The sequence below is a fragment of the Mchenga conophoros genome, linkage group LG6, assembly GCF_057382185.1.
Source record: "Mchenga conophoros isolate Kocher_MC1m ecotype Shallow Benthic linkage group LG6, M_conophoros_male_GT1.1, whole genome shotgun sequence".
Classification (NCBI taxonomy): domain Eukaryota; kingdom Metazoa; phylum Chordata; class Actinopteri; order Cichliformes; family Cichlidae; genus Mchenga; species Mchenga conophoros.
The window spans coordinates 40612436-40628761 of NC_140531.1; the positions used below are offsets into that span (position 1 = coordinate 40612436).

At 41.2% G+C, this 16326-nt stretch overlaps 1 protein-coding gene across 3 annotated transcripts in view; it reads right to left on the reverse strand.

The window, feature by feature from the left end:
• The window catches only part of LOC146573325 (ras and Rab interactor 2-like), a 38909-nt gene extending 23868 nt beyond the window's left edge, over positions 1 to 15041 (reverse strand). For 2 of the 3 annotated variants that reach the window (XM_085278102.1, XM_085278104.1), the window contains exons 1-2: positions 14884 to 15041; positions 4747 to 4882 (exon numbers count right to left, since the gene is read on the reverse strand). In XM_085278102.1, the coding sequence (XP_085134228.1) occupies positions 4747 to 4815 (69 nt within the window). In that variant the 5' untranslated portion in view covers positions 4816 to 4882; positions 14884 to 15041. Of the gene's footprint in view, positions 1 to 4746; positions 4883 to 14883 lie in introns of those variants that run through there. The other variant, XM_085278103.1, reaches the window with a different exon arrangement.
• Between the last annotated feature and the right edge of the window lie 1285 nt (positions 15042 to 16326).

Consider the following 16326-nt stretch of genomic DNA (forward strand, 5'->3'; position numbering starts at 1 on the left):
AAAGTTTCCCCTTCGTCTTTGTAGTTAAAGCCAGAGTCCAGTCAAGTCTTAGAGCATACGTGAGCGTGGCATCAGTCTGCTTATCCTAATGTCACCTTCTAGCCTTTAAAACGGTTTCCATGTTACAGAATCATACATGAACTTTTTTTCTCTGCAGAGCCTCATATCCTGAGTTTATCCAGTGACGGAAAGAAGGAGAAACATTAGTTATTACATATTGTTGAGACGGGCACTGAATTATATGAATGCGAAAGTAGAAAGTGAGCCAGAAGAGCAGACATGGGAAATTCCTGACCGATAAAACGAAGGTCAGTGAGCATGAGCGCTGCTGAGTGACTGGATCTGGGCAGAGAACTCTAACGATGATACCCACACAGGCCTTATGTCACACTGATGACCTTTAGAGAAAAACCACCCACATCCATAAAAAAGCACTCACTGATTTATACAGAGCTTTATAAACAGGGTTTATTTTCATTCATTATAGTTTATTCTTAACAGCACAGGTATGCAGAGCAAAGGCAGACTGAAGCGCTCAAACACAGCTCCTTCAGCAATGCACGTGTGTGTGTGTGCATGCGTAGACGTAATTGATTCACTGCATGAGCTGCTGTTAAAGCCATGGATGGAGTCAACGGGAAACTATGTGTTTGGTTTTGACACACAGACGCGTACAGAGCGCTTTCACAGGGTTATTAAAGATGGAAAAAGCTGCAAAGGAAATTAAAAGTGTGACTTTGTTTCTGAGTTGCTGGTCTGGTCTAAAGACGTCTCTTTTACTTTCAAAGGGGTTTTACTCATTCCTCTGTGCAGGGCACTGATATATCATACAGATAAACTGAGCTGATGCAATCACTTCAGGGCTAGTGGGCATAATACACATAATAAGGATTTGTTACATCACTAACAAATCTTTGTTTTCTTTTTTTAAAAGCCCACATTTTACAAAGCCAGAAATGAGACCATCCTCACTGCCCTCTGGGAGAAACTGCCCAGAACAGAAAAGAGCTTCAAGTGTTATTCTTAGTAGGCTTTCAGGGGTGCAGAATTAAAGTATAAGCACCATAATGCCAGAGAAATGTGCAACGTGTGAAGAAAAAAACAAAATCTAATAATAAAAAGTTTGCACATATAAGGCAGCTTCAGAATCAAACCATAGTGGAGAGATGACCTCGTGCATGTAAAAGATTTTACATGAAAAATCAACTTTTCATTAAAAGACTGTATATAAAAATCTCTTTTACACAACTGACTTGCCAGTAGAGGGCACACACACACACACACACACACACACACACACACACACACACACACACACAGGTGGTGCTGGGAGCCTGTTGTGGTGGTGCAGAGGAGCATCACTATATCATCAGCATAGAAATGAAGGTTTGCTGCAGTGACATTTGGACCAACATTATAAACAACAGCTGTCTGAGAACACAACCCTGGTTCATGAAGCAAGGTACAAATGAATCCATCTACCTGTACGCACGTGCTCATGTCCCAGTCATACAGGCCTAGAGACTGCTCATTGACAACCACTGGTCACCAGGGAAAAGTGTGGTGCTAGAATAGCATTCCCCAACATTTTGGAACCACGGCACATATTTCACATTAGAGAAATCACACGGCACACCACAAAACTAAAATGTCACAACAAGCATATTGATCATTTTTCTCCGTGCATCAGGTACAGAGGAATTGCTTTCTTCTGACCACTGCCCATGCTTCATCTGGATCGTAACTTTCTCCAGGACCCAGCTCAGACTGACTACCTTTTCTTTTCAAATATTTTTTTGAAAATTTTGCTATTGCTATTATCACTGTGGTCTCAAAGCTCGGCTATTATGTCATTTCTTCTTCCTCTTCTTCTGTTTTACTGGCAGTTGAGAAGCCATTTAATTAGAGCAGGTAGTTTTACTGCCCTCTAGTGGAGGAGAATGTAACTGTGTTGCCTGTTATGCTGATCACTTAGAGTACTAATCAGTACTAATCAGTACTACTCAGGTGGAACCAGATAATCTTCCACGGCACACCTATGTGCCGCAGCACAGTGGTTGGGAAACACTGCGCTAGAAGATCCTGTGGTTTCCAGTAGCTGGAAGCAAGGAAGACGTCCAGTTGTCTGCAAACGCTTGCCTAATATTCTCCAAGCTGTTGTGAAACTGTGAAAGCTGTGGCATGGATCGGCTTCAAAGTAAAAGTAAAACCTTGCCATAGCAGAGATACTCACAAAGGAACATCTTTTACTGTGAAGGTGAATGTTTCTCATGTCAGGTCTTCACTTTTTCAAGCTTTGCCACAGTTTGCAGAGTAAATGTTACAATCTTCCGTGCAAACGGACGGTTGGGGCAATCTGCTAGCCCCGAAGCAATCATAGGCTGGTTTTTAATGCTGCACCATTTTTGCAACCAATTTCACCCAGCAACAGGCAGTAACCACTCATCACCAGTTGGGAAATACACGTTTTCCCTTAACACCCCATATTTACCAGGGAGAAGTCGCTTAATAGTATCTAGGCCTGTGTGGCTCAGGCATTAGATGAAGTTAAAGGTCAGCCTCAGAGTTAAATCAGGGTTTTATACCACAAGGTTAGGACAATCCGTTTAACACTGACCAAGGCTCACACACAAAATAAAATGTTTAGGGCACTGAAAGATGAGGAAAGACTGAGGAAATCAGAAGCAGCGAGGAAACAGATTTACTGTCATGTGTTAACTCTCGAGAAATAGATCAGGTCTTTTCATAACACAAGACTACAACAGTACATACAGGCACTGCATGAAAAGGTTTTCACATCTGAGTGACACTTGGAGCAAAAATATGCAACTGATTGCAGAAGAGAAAGAAAACAGAAGAAATTAGGAGAAGATGAAAGGGAGAGAGAGGAGTGGACAGAGAGAGGTTTTTATGAGTCCTGTGAGTGTGTTTGTCAGGCTGCCAGGAAGAGCAGCTGGTTTTGTTCATTTCCAGAACTTCTTCGATGCATGGCAGAAAGTGGAGGAAAACTGTCAAACACACTGATCCACTTTGGTATTTCATCAGTCAACAGTCCATATTTCCTGATTATATGAAGGAAAAGTGCTTAGTCAGAATTAATAATGGTGAGAATTTAAAGTTAAGATAAAACCTCAACAGGATAAAGAAATCCCAGAGTGCATAAATCCAAACAGACTCTGATGAGTGCTTTAAAAATACTAATAAAAAAAAATCATGAAGACATTCATGAGTCTGTCTCAAAAATGGTAAGAAGAAAAAAGATTACTGAACAGGGGTCTATGAAATTATTTGTGATTGTCAATAGATAAATGTGGCCAATCAAAACTTTTTTAAAAGAAACTATATGCAAGATCCCAAGCCTGGAAACTTTCCCAAATCAAACATTCAGATATTCAAGATCATCAGAAACCAGCACCATTGCTGTCGAACAGCAGGGCGCCAGAAAAAACTGAGCTCCTGCTGGATGAAGACAGTGCAGGAGGAGAGAGGGAAGGTGTATTTGGTGGCAAACTTAAATAAAAGGGGGAAATGACAGGTAGAGGGAGAGACCTGGCTGATATATGGTTTGGCAGAGGAGGAATAGTGAGGGGACACTGGGCGAAGGATGCTGAAGATGGAGCTGCCAGGAAAAGAAAAAGACCACAGAGACGGTCCATGGATGTAGTGAAGGAGGACATGAAGGAGGCTGGTGTGACAGAGGAGGTTGCTGGGGTGAGATGGCGGCAGATCATCTGCTGTGGCAACTCGAGAGGAGGAGGAAGAAGAAGAAATGTGATAGCAGTTTAAAACACTCAGAAAAATACTTAATTATCAACAGAATAATTATGTTAGTTATGCTGAGGGGTGTGCATGATAACCAGCTGAACAGCTGCTGCCAGCGGGGAACCTTTTATGACACCAGTTTGTAGCTTAAAGCAAAAATTCTTGTTCACTTTCATGTTTTTATTCTAAACTCTACTGGGGCAGCTTTGCATAACTAAATGTTCAACATAAGCCTTCTTTATCTTCATCTCCTGTCTAAAACGAGCTGCTTTAACTCCTCCTCTTTAAGGCAACTTTCTTCTGATTGGCTGCACCAGAAGGTATGAACAGGTGGGTGGACTTTTTGTTTTCACAGCCAACATCTGTGACTATTTATCTGATATGTGTTTACACACCTCTCTGCATTTAATCATTAGTTATTATTAATCTCTGGCTCTCTTCCACAGCATGTCTCTGTCCTCACTTCCTCCCCCAAACCCAGAACCTGTCACAGCAGATGGCCCCGCCCCTCCCTGAGCCTGGTTCTGCTCTGAGGTTTCTTCTTGTAAAACAGGAGTTTTTCCTCCCCACTGTCGCCAAAGCGCTTGCTCACAGGGAGTTATATGATTGTTGGGTTTTGTCTATTTTCTTTGTATTATTGTAGGGTGTTTACCTTTCGATATAAAGCACTTTGAGGCAACCGTTGTTGTGACTTGGTGATATGTAAACAAAGTTGTATTGAATTGAATGTGTAAATAAGTTTCAAATATGAAACAGACATTCATCGTTTCCTGTCCTGATCCGTCCAATCAACCAGTTACCTCGGTTTTCACATCACCCTTAATCTAAATCATCTCAGCTACAGTTTGTTTGTTCAATTAATCCAAAAGGTAAAAAAAAAATTGTTTAAATAGTTTCATAAAATTCAGCCACACAAATGTGATGACTTACTTTTCTGCATGATCTTTGTTCTGCTATGTCTCCACAGAGCTGTCCAGTCCTTACCTTAAAGAAACTGCTGCTCCTGTCTGTGAGACCACAGGAAGGATTTCTGGGTTGCGAGCTGGAGGCCATGTTGTCTTCCTGTCAGCAGGACTCGGTCCTTCTTCCTTTTAGGTCAGCGTCTGCAGAGGCTGGCACTCTGTGGGACACAAACATGTTTCACTTCAGACACTTGAGCTGTGGTGCACCCAGAGGAAATTCCAGTTTCGGCCACAGTCGGGGTTACAGTGATGCTCGTCTGCTGGGAATCTTTGATTGTCACTCTCCTCCCCTCCTCCCCTCCCCCTTTTTTATTTTGGGCTGAACTGCTGTCCTCTGATTACCTGTCTCCACCGTTTCCTCACCGTATCACATTTTCACTCTCTTCATTCCTTCATCCTGTTCTCATGTCCTCATCCCGTCATTCATAATTTATTTTCCATCCCGGACAGCCTCAGTTCCAACACAGCTGCTTTCCTTCCCCACCCATCAAAAATTAACGTCTCCAAATATGAGAAAACGTAAATGTCTGGTGGTTTTTAACTTCCATAAAGTGAAAACAGAAACAGGCCTGCACCTTCACATTTTTAAAATCTCTTTTATGGTCTTTATCTTTGTCTCTTTGTCTCTCGACCTGCCCTTCTCTGCAGCCAGGCTGAAACTATTAAGACTAGCACTTTCCTTTCCTGCAGAGGTTCATAGTCCTGGTGAATCAGGGCGATGCGCCATTTGTCCGTCAGTCTCCACATCCACTTTTATCTCCCTCAGACAGGAAGCCATTAGCCCCACCCCTCACCCCCCCACCCCATCCCTCTAACCCGACCACCACCATCACAGACTGAGGGGGAGGAAATAAAAAAACCAGAGACAGTTCACAGGTTCAGGTCAGGAAAGTGACGACCAGCTCATCCACACTTCATGGTGCCTCAACGAACCCACCCTCAGTTCAATGAAATATAATACAGAACATATCCTGGTGCAACAGTTTGAATAAAACTATGAATCTTCATGTATTTGTCTGCAGTACTGCTCTGATTCAATTATATTTTTATCAGGTTTTTAAACACTGATTTATTGTATCATATTTAAATTTGTATTTTTACTGACTTTTATTTAATTTTACTTATTGAGACATTTTATTACACGAGCCTTTAACCATCCAACTGTCCATTTTCTATCACTTATCCAGGGCCGAGGTTCAGACCTCCCTCTCCTCAGCCACTTCCTCCAGTTCAGTCGGAGGAACACAGGGGCGTTCCCAGGCCAGCTCAGAGATACGATCTCTCCGGCGTGTCCCGAGTTTGCCCCAGAGCCTTCTTCTTAGGACATGCTCAGAGCGCCACACGCAGGAGGCATTGCAATCGGATGCCTAACTCAACTCCTTTCATGCAACTTTGGAGGGGGGCGGCATTTGGGATATTTTTAATCATAAAAATGTTTCCTATCATAAATTTGGGAAACTACAAGTTTACAAAAATGGACCCTTTGTGTTTCAAGGACAATAGAAAGAAGCTTTGTTTTTTTATATATTATTCCACCACAGATAACAAACCGGCAGCAGGATGATTTACTGCTGCAAAATATCCTAATGTTACATCTACAACCCAGAATCATCATTGTTGTTATACAATAATGTTTAAAATTTGGGGGTTTTGACAGATTTTTAAATATTTATGTTTTCTTGTTTTTTAATGACATTTGTCACATTTATTATGCACGGTACATTATGTTGGAACATGTTAAGAAAAGAGTTTTTAGGTAACTTTTCAATGAATTTATGACTCTGCTGTTTATCTACAAGTGATGGAGGCTATTCCCAGCATTTACATCTGTGCAGGATGTCGTGACACTTTAGGGAGGAGCAGTTCAGGTTACAGCACAGGTTATGTTGTAAGGTTTGTGGCTACAGCGCATCTATAGATTTAATGCAGAACTATAAACTCTATTGTTACAATATTGTTACAGAAAATTTCTTCTGTATGAAATATAATGGGGTCATAAATGAGGTCATCTTAGTCACTGAAACTGTTTGGTTACTCGAGGGTTTTCTTTGGCTGCTCTAACCTGGGAATTTCCAAACTACTGGGATAAATATACTAGTGCAATGGCTCAAGTCCAAGTGCTGTGTCAGCAGCACACAGGGCAGCGCCTGTTTCATCACACTGTTTGGACAGGAGACATCTCATCCATCTTTTATATACAGTCTATATTGGAAATCAGATTTGTTTGCTAAGATGAATCAAAAAGTTTACAAGGTGATAAAACAACAGCTTAATACATGTAGCCATGAATTTAAAGATGTTACAGCAGAAAGAAAAGCATTAATCAGTTACATACAGGAAATTGCTCTGCAGGGATTATTTCTGAATCTGGCTTCTGAAGTGACGACGTTCAGATGTTCTCCGTCGTATTTCAGTGATGATGTTTGAATGCTTCAGTCAGACATGCAAAGAAGACCCTGAATCATCTCTAAGTTATGCTGCAACAGGGTTTGGCTGCTGTGGGTTTTATTACAGACAAAACAAGAATAAAATGATTCTAATGACTGAAAGTTAATACTGACTGAGCAATACTTGTTAGTTACAGCCTGAATAACCCACAGTGAAGTCAAACAAATGCTGGTTAAGCTCTAATATAAACTGTGCAGAGACTGCACCCATTTCCTGATGTTCTCTAAACAGAACCGATCGTCTGCTTCAGCCATCGTGGTTTCATTTTGACAAACGAAAGAATGTCAGGAGAAACACACATGACGTGAACTTTACTTTCTTTGTCTTCTTCTGCTGTCGATTTGGTAAAAGGTGTGATAATAGCTGACGTGCCAATGAAATCTGATAAATGTGTTTCCACAACACAAACCTCTGAGCAGCTGATGGATCACAGAGCATGCTGGGTAATGTAGGAAAACAAGATGAGCACCTCTTAACAGCTCCATCAAAAATCACCTTTTTTTTGTGAGAGCTTCCAACCTAAGAAAGAAATTATAAGACAGAGACCTGGCACTGAAACTATGATCCAGATGATTTAAAAAAAAAAAAAAAAAGCTATTTGAAAACGTCCTTCAGGGAGGAAAATTCAGGAAATTTCTCAAGCAATACAGCAAGTAAAATTATCACCCCCAGACGATCCTCGTTCGAAAACTAACCAGAAGTGAGCCCATAAAATCACCAGAGGTGGCTCGTCTTTCCCCAGACTTCTACAAAACCACGAACCCACAGCTGTAGTTGCCGTAATGTCAGAGATTTGTTTCTAAAGTCTCCTTTTGGAGCACTACGATGAACGTTTTCACTGTTACCATCTCGGTTTCAATTATAGGGCATTAGCCAGTGAGCATACCACGGATAATCCTCTGTTTTGAAGCATACCATGACCAAGATCTACAAAATGGACCGAAATGAGTGACTGAGCCCATTAATGCAGCAGGAAAGTGTTTACAGATGTCAGGGGTTGGAATGCCGTTTTCCCAGGACCGGAAATGTTTTTCAACCACAGCTTTCGCCATCCGATGGCCTTCAGCCAGAACGCAAGTTTATTTCAAATCATTTCACTTTATTTTTTCTGTCCTGGAAGATACGTCCATGTTTTTTTACTGTCAACTGGGCATTAAAAGAATTCATGCTAAAGGCACTCAACCATAACAATTCACCCAAACTGTAGCTTGTTACAGTCACACTGTATTCAGCTCTGTGGTGTTGAATTTTCCATCTGACTGCAGTCAGGAATGAAGCTCTGTGCCACACTGATAACAGGATCATTCACGCAACGCAAGCTACAAAACATAGTCAGCACTACTATTATAACACAACAACAGTGCAAAGGGTTAAAATTCGAGTGAAATGAAAGTGTTTAAAGTAATAAAATTCTATTTATATGGCACTTTTCAAGATAATATCAAAGAATGGTCGACAGGAAAACAGCTTAAACATCCAAGTAAAAAGTTCCTCAAAAGCAGAGTCCACAGATCTCAGGCTCGGTGGGAGAGAGTTCAAGAGTCGGAGGTCACTCTTGCAAAAGCTCTGTCTCCTTTAGGTCTCAGCCAGCAGGTCCTGGTCACATGACCTCAGGGACCTGCTGGGGATGTATGGGTGTAAAAGTTCACTGATATATGCTTCTACTCGTCCATGCAGAGTTCTAAAAGTAAGTGGAGTTTGAAGTTGACGTGAAGTCAATGCAACTGAATGAGCAACAGTGTGACATGTGAGGCCTCGCAGCAGCGCTCTGAACAACCTGCAGATGTTCCAAGGAAGTTTACCTAAGTAAACCACTAATTACAAGAATCCAGATGTGATGAAATAAAGTATGGATAACAATTTCCAGTTCACACAATAGAACTCAACTTTTAATGCTTCTTATGTGTTAACAGTGGAAGCGAACCACAGACTTCATATGATCTTACTGGACTAATATTAAAGCTGCTGTGTTGTACAGATCATCAAAGGAGTTTGTGCCTCAGATCTAATGAGTGAATTTCTTGGGTTTTGTATGTTAATTAGTCCTAATTAGCCAATATGTGTGTCTCCGCTTGGACTCCCGTTGTTAAGAAATGCAGCTTGCTAACCAAGCTTGATAGCATTAGCTAACAACATCTGGCTTCAAAAACAATAACAGCATTTAAAATACTAATGTTAAAGCTTCAGAGTGCATACAATACAATAGCAAACAGTAACTATCATCTGTTTGATGCACTCCAACACTAACCCATCCAACCATGTTCAACCTATAAAAATGGAAAATATTCATTTAATGTTTCAAACTGCTGTGAAACTGCGTGATATTTTCTCACTTCTCTTTACAGCCGGTCTGTAAATGTCTTTCCAGTGGGTTTTTATTCAAACTGTCAAAGACGGCATGAAGTGTGACTTTACTCAAACTCTCAACAGACAAACAAAAAGGCAAACAGGGTCCGTGATGCTGTCAGAACAGCAGAGCATGGCGATGGGGGGCTGCAGGCAGCTGCAGATAAGAACTCCCACACGTGGGTCATGTTATCGCTCTGAGGCAAACCAGATGATGGTGTGGGTGTATGCAGGAAACAGCCATTTGGAGGGCATTTGATTTGAAAGGTACATTTAATCAAAACAGGGCAAAGGAGTTGTTTAAAAAGGATCGACTACAGTAGAGGAAGATGATTAAGTGAGCTCTTTGTGGCTGCAGAGCAGAGCAGTGGTTGTTGGTGAGTTCAGCTGAACCCACTGGCCCAGGGAGGACCTGAAGAATCTGATCACTCACAGATTTTTAAAAGGAGGACAGAAGGGTTGGATTACTCTCATTTTTTCCATGAGCTGTTTATGAATCTCTTGTCAGTCAAACACCAAGTGGACCAACAGCCTGACCTCTAATCACAGCTTTAAGAGACTCCTGAAAATACTCAAAGTGCCAATCAGACAAATCCAGCTTCACATATAATCAGAGTGCCACAGGATTAAATCATGGTTAGAAACTGTGTCAGGCACCAGCAACGCCCAGCCAAAACTTTCCAAACGAAAGGTCAGCTGAGAAAAGCCTGGATATTTTTCCCTGTGCTGCTCCCCTTTAAATTAGTAACAGAAACACTGGATGGAGCTGAGCTGTGAGCTCCTCGGTGCAAACGCTCGGACTTTACCAGACTAGAAAGGAAGATAAAGGGGCAGAAGATGGAGCAGATAGTTTGGGAATTTCCAAATGAGATAAGGAAGAGAAGGGTAAACAAACACTAGAAACTCCCGTCAACCCAAACCAGCCTGTAACCAGTGCTTAAGATGTGGCCTCAAAGACAAAGTGCATCTAGAAGCTGGCTAGAATTGGCTTAACATGACGTGTGAAAACTGAAAAATAGCTGGCCAGCTGTGCCAAATCTGCCTACCAGCACCTCCAAAGTGCTTTAGTTATGAGTAGTTCCTATAATCAGGTGTATATTTCATATCATATACACATATATGAAAAATGTGTTTGAAACAGGTTTGAAAGTTCTGTCATCAAAGACAAAACATCAACATAAATCCACATTATGTTGAATTTACACAAGACTTCCCTCTCTAGAAAAATACCCCAATAATTTTATTGTAGCTCAGCCAAAATTTGACATATTCATGAGATAAAAATCACAAAGAATGCATTGGGAGAGAACGAGAACCCTTAATTTAAGTTAAACACATTTTGTTTTCCTTCTGTGTCTGTAGGACATAAATGTAAGACTCTTCTCCCAGAATCAGCATCTGGAGGTGTTTCTCAGCAGAAGAGGACCTCATCTCCCTAAAACACAAAGACTCACGATACAGTAATAGCAGCAGTGCATTTAACATTGTGACTGTAATGATTTTTGAATGAGCACTTTGCAGTTTTGCAGGCTTACTTATTATAGATTAAAACACACATATGGCAGCAAGCAGCTGAAGAAGCATCCTCACAGTCAAGCACGGAGAGGAAACGTCATGCTTTGGGCTGTTTTTCTGCTTAGTGTACAGGATGACTTTGCTGGATTGAGGGGCCAATAGGTCACGATACGTATGTCACATCTTGGACAAGAAGCTCCTTTCCTCACGCAGACGATGGGCCTACATACTACCACAGCAACAACAGGGAGCTAAAGAAGAAGGCCTTTCACGAAGTGGCCTAGCCAGCCTCCAGACCTCAAGCTTCAAAGTGACAAACGGCAAATAAGAAACCTGAATGATTCAGAGAGTTTGTGGTGAGTTGAGGCCCAAATCTCTCCTGAGAAGTCTGCAAACCTGACCAAGTAACATCTTACTGCTTTAAGTGTTTCTCCATCAAGTAATAAGTCATGTTTTGCATGTGATTAAATACTCATTATACTCAGTAACAAGCAAATCAAATCAAACTTTTAGGTGATTAAAATAAAATTATTTCTTTGTAGGTGAGCAAACTTACAAATTCAGCAAATATTGGAATTATTTCCCCCACTGTAGGTACTAAGATGCTGCAATGATTCATTACGATGAATGCAATCAATGTTGTTTCCTTGAAGAATAATTCTGGTCTATTCTCTATTATCAGTGGCTGTAATATTATGTACGGTAACCAATCGAGTCATGGAAATGTTTAAACACTTGAATTCCCTCAAGACAAATGAAACAAATGAGTTTGGTAGATAAATTCTGGCATTTAAATGTTCAACCAGAGACTTTTTCTTTACTTGAAATCTTTGTGAAATAACACATACAGTCAGCGCAAAGCCAAAATGGGAAAACCAGAACCCAGCGCGTTTCTGCAGGATCACAGCGGACATCAGTGAGGCTGCAATCAAAGCGCTCAGTGTTAACATCCCCAACCGGACGCTTTACTCTCACACCAACCCGAGCGGCCGTTTCCCCGTCCAGCCAGCATGACGTCACTTTCCATAAACCTGTTTGGAGTTTTCAGTTCTGCCTTGAAGGTGCGGGCAGATGTGATTTAAACAAAAACTCTGTTCTTCTAAAGCCAATGCAGACAAAAACAACATCAGCTTCATAACCCAAATCTGACAACCTGGCGAGTTATTTCTCATTTAAAAACCTTTTTGCTGAGTCATTTCCCCTGTGCAGCATGTAGAAAGGGTGCAAAGTGCCAAAAATGCAGTAAAACTAATCTCCTTAACAGATTCCAAAGAAGCTTAGATGAGGAAATTGGGAGCTTATTAGGCCTCTTCTAAAAAACATCAGCTAACTATTTGTTTAGGAAAGAAAGAGTCGGATATGCATTTAGGTGTAGACATGTTTTTGGATAGAATCACTTCCTGCAGTTGTGAAAGCGAGCTGGGACATGTTGCCACCAGATACAGAAATTCTTTCAATTTCAGGAAAACCCCCACAAAATCCAACCTGTGGATTAAACAAGTGAGGGACTGTGCGAAAATTATTGCAGGGAATAAAAGGATCACAGCTGAGGTAGGATTAATACGTTTTTCATAAAGCGAGTGGGGTAACTCATTTGGTAGAGCAAGGAAAGGTAGCTATTTTTCCATTATTTCACTATTATTATTATTATCACTGTTAGTGTATAATAAGGTGCACCGTCTGACATGTATTTACATTTTTCTCATTAGTCTAGTACGATTAGTTTGTTTTGCATGTACAGATAAAGAAGAACTTGTCTATGCATACAGTCATAGCCAACCTATCATCTGTGCTTACGGTGGTTTATGTGTTATACATTTTTTATATATAACACATCTATATGTTTTATAGATATATATATAAAACATATATATCCACATTTGTGTGTTTGTCACACTCATAAACTGTGAAGTGAAAAGGGAAGTGAAGACGACGCCTCTCACAAACATTGTTAAAATTATTTTTATGACCTTTTTTTCAGTTGTGTCACATTTAGCAGAGCAGTAGCTGAGAATCTTCCTGAAAAGGTTAAATATCATCAACATGTTTGCTGACGGACTCGCTGCTATAAACCTGCACAAATCATCCCGTCACAGCCCTCTGGGAATGACAGCTTTGTTCTTTCTTCTATCGTTAGACATACGCACCTCACTGGAAAATGAACAGTAACATTCACAGTACAACTTCAGCTTTGAAAATGAAGCCTTTTTTAATAAGGATAAAATCTTTGCATGAAATTGTCCGCACACAGAACTTTTGTGTCAATCCCTTCTCTTGTCCTTTTCTCCTCTATGACTAAATATATAATTCTTTGTGACATATTAAACTTCAAAACCTAAAATAACGGGTTTAATGGAATCTCCTGCCAATTGTATGCAGACGATACACAGCTATGCTTTTCTGTTAAGCCCAACATCCTCAGCAGCCTCTCATGCCTCAGTGAATGATTTTCTGCCATTCTTTGTTAGACGTATCAAAGTTTCCTTCATCTCATTTATAGTAAAACTGAGGATTTTATGTTTGGCACGGACACTTTTCCCTAGGAGGTCAGTACAGTAGCTCTTGCCAGCACCATCAAATCATCTACTCAGAACCTCTGCATCATCTTTGACCAGCATCCGAATTTTGAATCTCACATCTCTCAGCTCACCCTTGTTTCCCTCATGTCAGAGATACTGCAAATACGTCAAACCTTTCAATCAGTTCCTTTCCTATTTAATCATCTGGAACTTTTCTCTGGCCTTGATTATTGTAATTCTCTCTTCACGTGTATCTCTCAGTCCTCCATAGCCTCCCATTAGTGCAGAGAGCAGCAACACGGCTGATAAGAAAACTAGCCAGTGCTCACATATCCCACTTATTTATGGATCTCTTCACTGGCACCCACTGAAATTCAGAATAATCTTTAAATTCCTGTTATTAACATATATTATATATATAACATATATACACATATTAACATATAAAGACCTAATTGCTGGAACCAACCTCTTCGATCAGCCAATCATGGTCTCATTACTGTCCCACGCTCTGATTTTAAAACCAGAGGTGATCACATTGAGTTTGTAGTGTAGCCCCCAAACCCTGGAACAACCTTCCTCAGCCTATCACGTCTGTTAATTGTTTTAAACCAAGTTTTTATTTACACTGTGAAGCTCTTTCTAGCTCTGTGTTTTCCAAAGTGCCGTAGAAATAAAATTATTCTTTGTATTAAAACTTGCCGCTCACCACAACACCCATTAAATCATCTGGCCTTGGTCAGAAAGCTTTTTTTTACGTTTAAACCCTGCTAGCCTGGCACTGGGGACAAAGAGATTTACTATATTTCAGAATTTGTTTTGGCCTCACAGGAGCATCAAAGGGTCAGAGTAGAAGAAAGAGTGGAAAGGTCCAAAAAGTAAAGCACCCTGAGGGGATCTTGTGTTTTTACGACAAAGAAGAGTGTGATGGTTTCTACAGTGCCTAAAGTAAAACTTTTACGTCTGGGTTTTATCATATTTGAAAGAAAAATCCAAAGCTTTGAAGTCGCAGTTTGATTTACAGCCATGAACATGTGTTTACTTTTACCAGCAGCTTTATGCTTTCAGTTCATGATGGAAAAGCAGCTCAGCCTCATGTGAACTTTACAAAATGCTTCTGCTGTGATAAAATCAGCTTATTTTAGCGATGCCGCTGCAGAAGGAAGCGAAAAGGCGCCCCGTGTAAACAAAGTGCGCAGAATAAACAGACTTTAGCGCATGTGTCGCTGTTCCTCTGCAGCACGGGAGGAAAACTCCCGTCACCCGTGTCTGCAAACATTTTAACATGTCCTGCGTTTCCTGAAAGTTTTAGAACTACTGCGTCCACTAACCTTACTGTGGTTGATCTAAGTCGGTGTGTTACTGCTGCTTTTGTCCATGATAAAAACCCTCCGGGATGTTTCGGTTTGTTCGACGGCACCGAGGAGCTTCTGGTCCCCCCCAGTGTCTGTCGGTTACATCCTTTAACGGAGACTTCGGGGTTAGACAGCTGAGGTGTTGGAGACACAGGGGGGAGGAACAGGGGGGAGAGGAGGAGGGCGGTAATACGATGCTTCCTTCTGATTGGCTGAGACATGATTTTACCTTGAGTTTCCTTTAAACGTTGAGGAATTCATTGCGTCACATCTCGCACTGTCTTTAAGTTTTTTTTATTTAACAGTCTGCTGAAGTAAAAGTGAGGATTCAAACAGTTGAACAGACACAAAATGATTTCTGAGAAGTGATGGCCTGTCTGTTTGTTTTCTCTCCCTGCAGCACTGGTTTGGATCGTCATCATCGCCACACCAACCCTCTGCATGTGCTGCTCCACTTCTTGACCAGTATGTCCACTGTCCCTCCTCTGCACATGTCCAAATCATTTCAGCTTTGTCTCTGTTTGTCTCCAAACCCCACAGCTGGTCGTGTCCCTCTGATGTACTTCTAATTCTGTCCATCCTGCTCACTCCCAGTGAAACCTGAACAGCTTCAACTAGGCCTCTTGTTTTTCATCAGTACCACTGTCTACAAATCATACATCACAGCAGGTCCCACTCCCATCTTGTAACCTTTGCTTTCACTCTTACTGCTATCCTTCTGTCTAAAATCACTTATCTTCACCCACTCCACTCTGCCTGCACTCTTCTTCACCTCTCTTGTGCACTGCTTTGGCTGGTCTTTAAACTCATCTGGGGCGGCAGCATCTCTGCTGGGGACAGGAAGAGACTGAACAGGCTGATCCGAAGGGCCAGCTCTGTTCTGGGATGCCCTCTGGACCCAGTGGAGGTGGTGAGTGACAGGAGAACGGCGGCTAAGCTGTCATCCCTGTTGGACAACATCTTCCACCCCATGCAGGAGACTCTGACAGCACTGAGCAGCTCCTTCAGTGGGAGACTGCGGCACCCACGGTGTGGGACGGAGAGATTTCGCAGGTCTTTCCTCCCCACTGCTGTCAGACTCCACAATAAAGACTTTTGCAGCTGATCAAACACACAAACCCACACATGTGCAATAAGACTGCTATATGTGCAATTCTTCTTCTGACAAAGTTGTATTTTTGTATTTTCCTACTCAGTTGTATATAGTATTTGTATTTGTATTTTATTCTATTGTATATAGTATTTTATTGTATTGTATTGTATTTTATTGCATTCCAGTGTTTTCTAATTTCTGCTACATAACTTTGCACTTTTGCTGTAACAAAACAAATTTCCCACCTGTGGGACTAATAAAGGTCATCTTATCTTATCTTATCTTATCTTATCTTATCTTATCTTATCTTATCCTCTTCAGTGCTC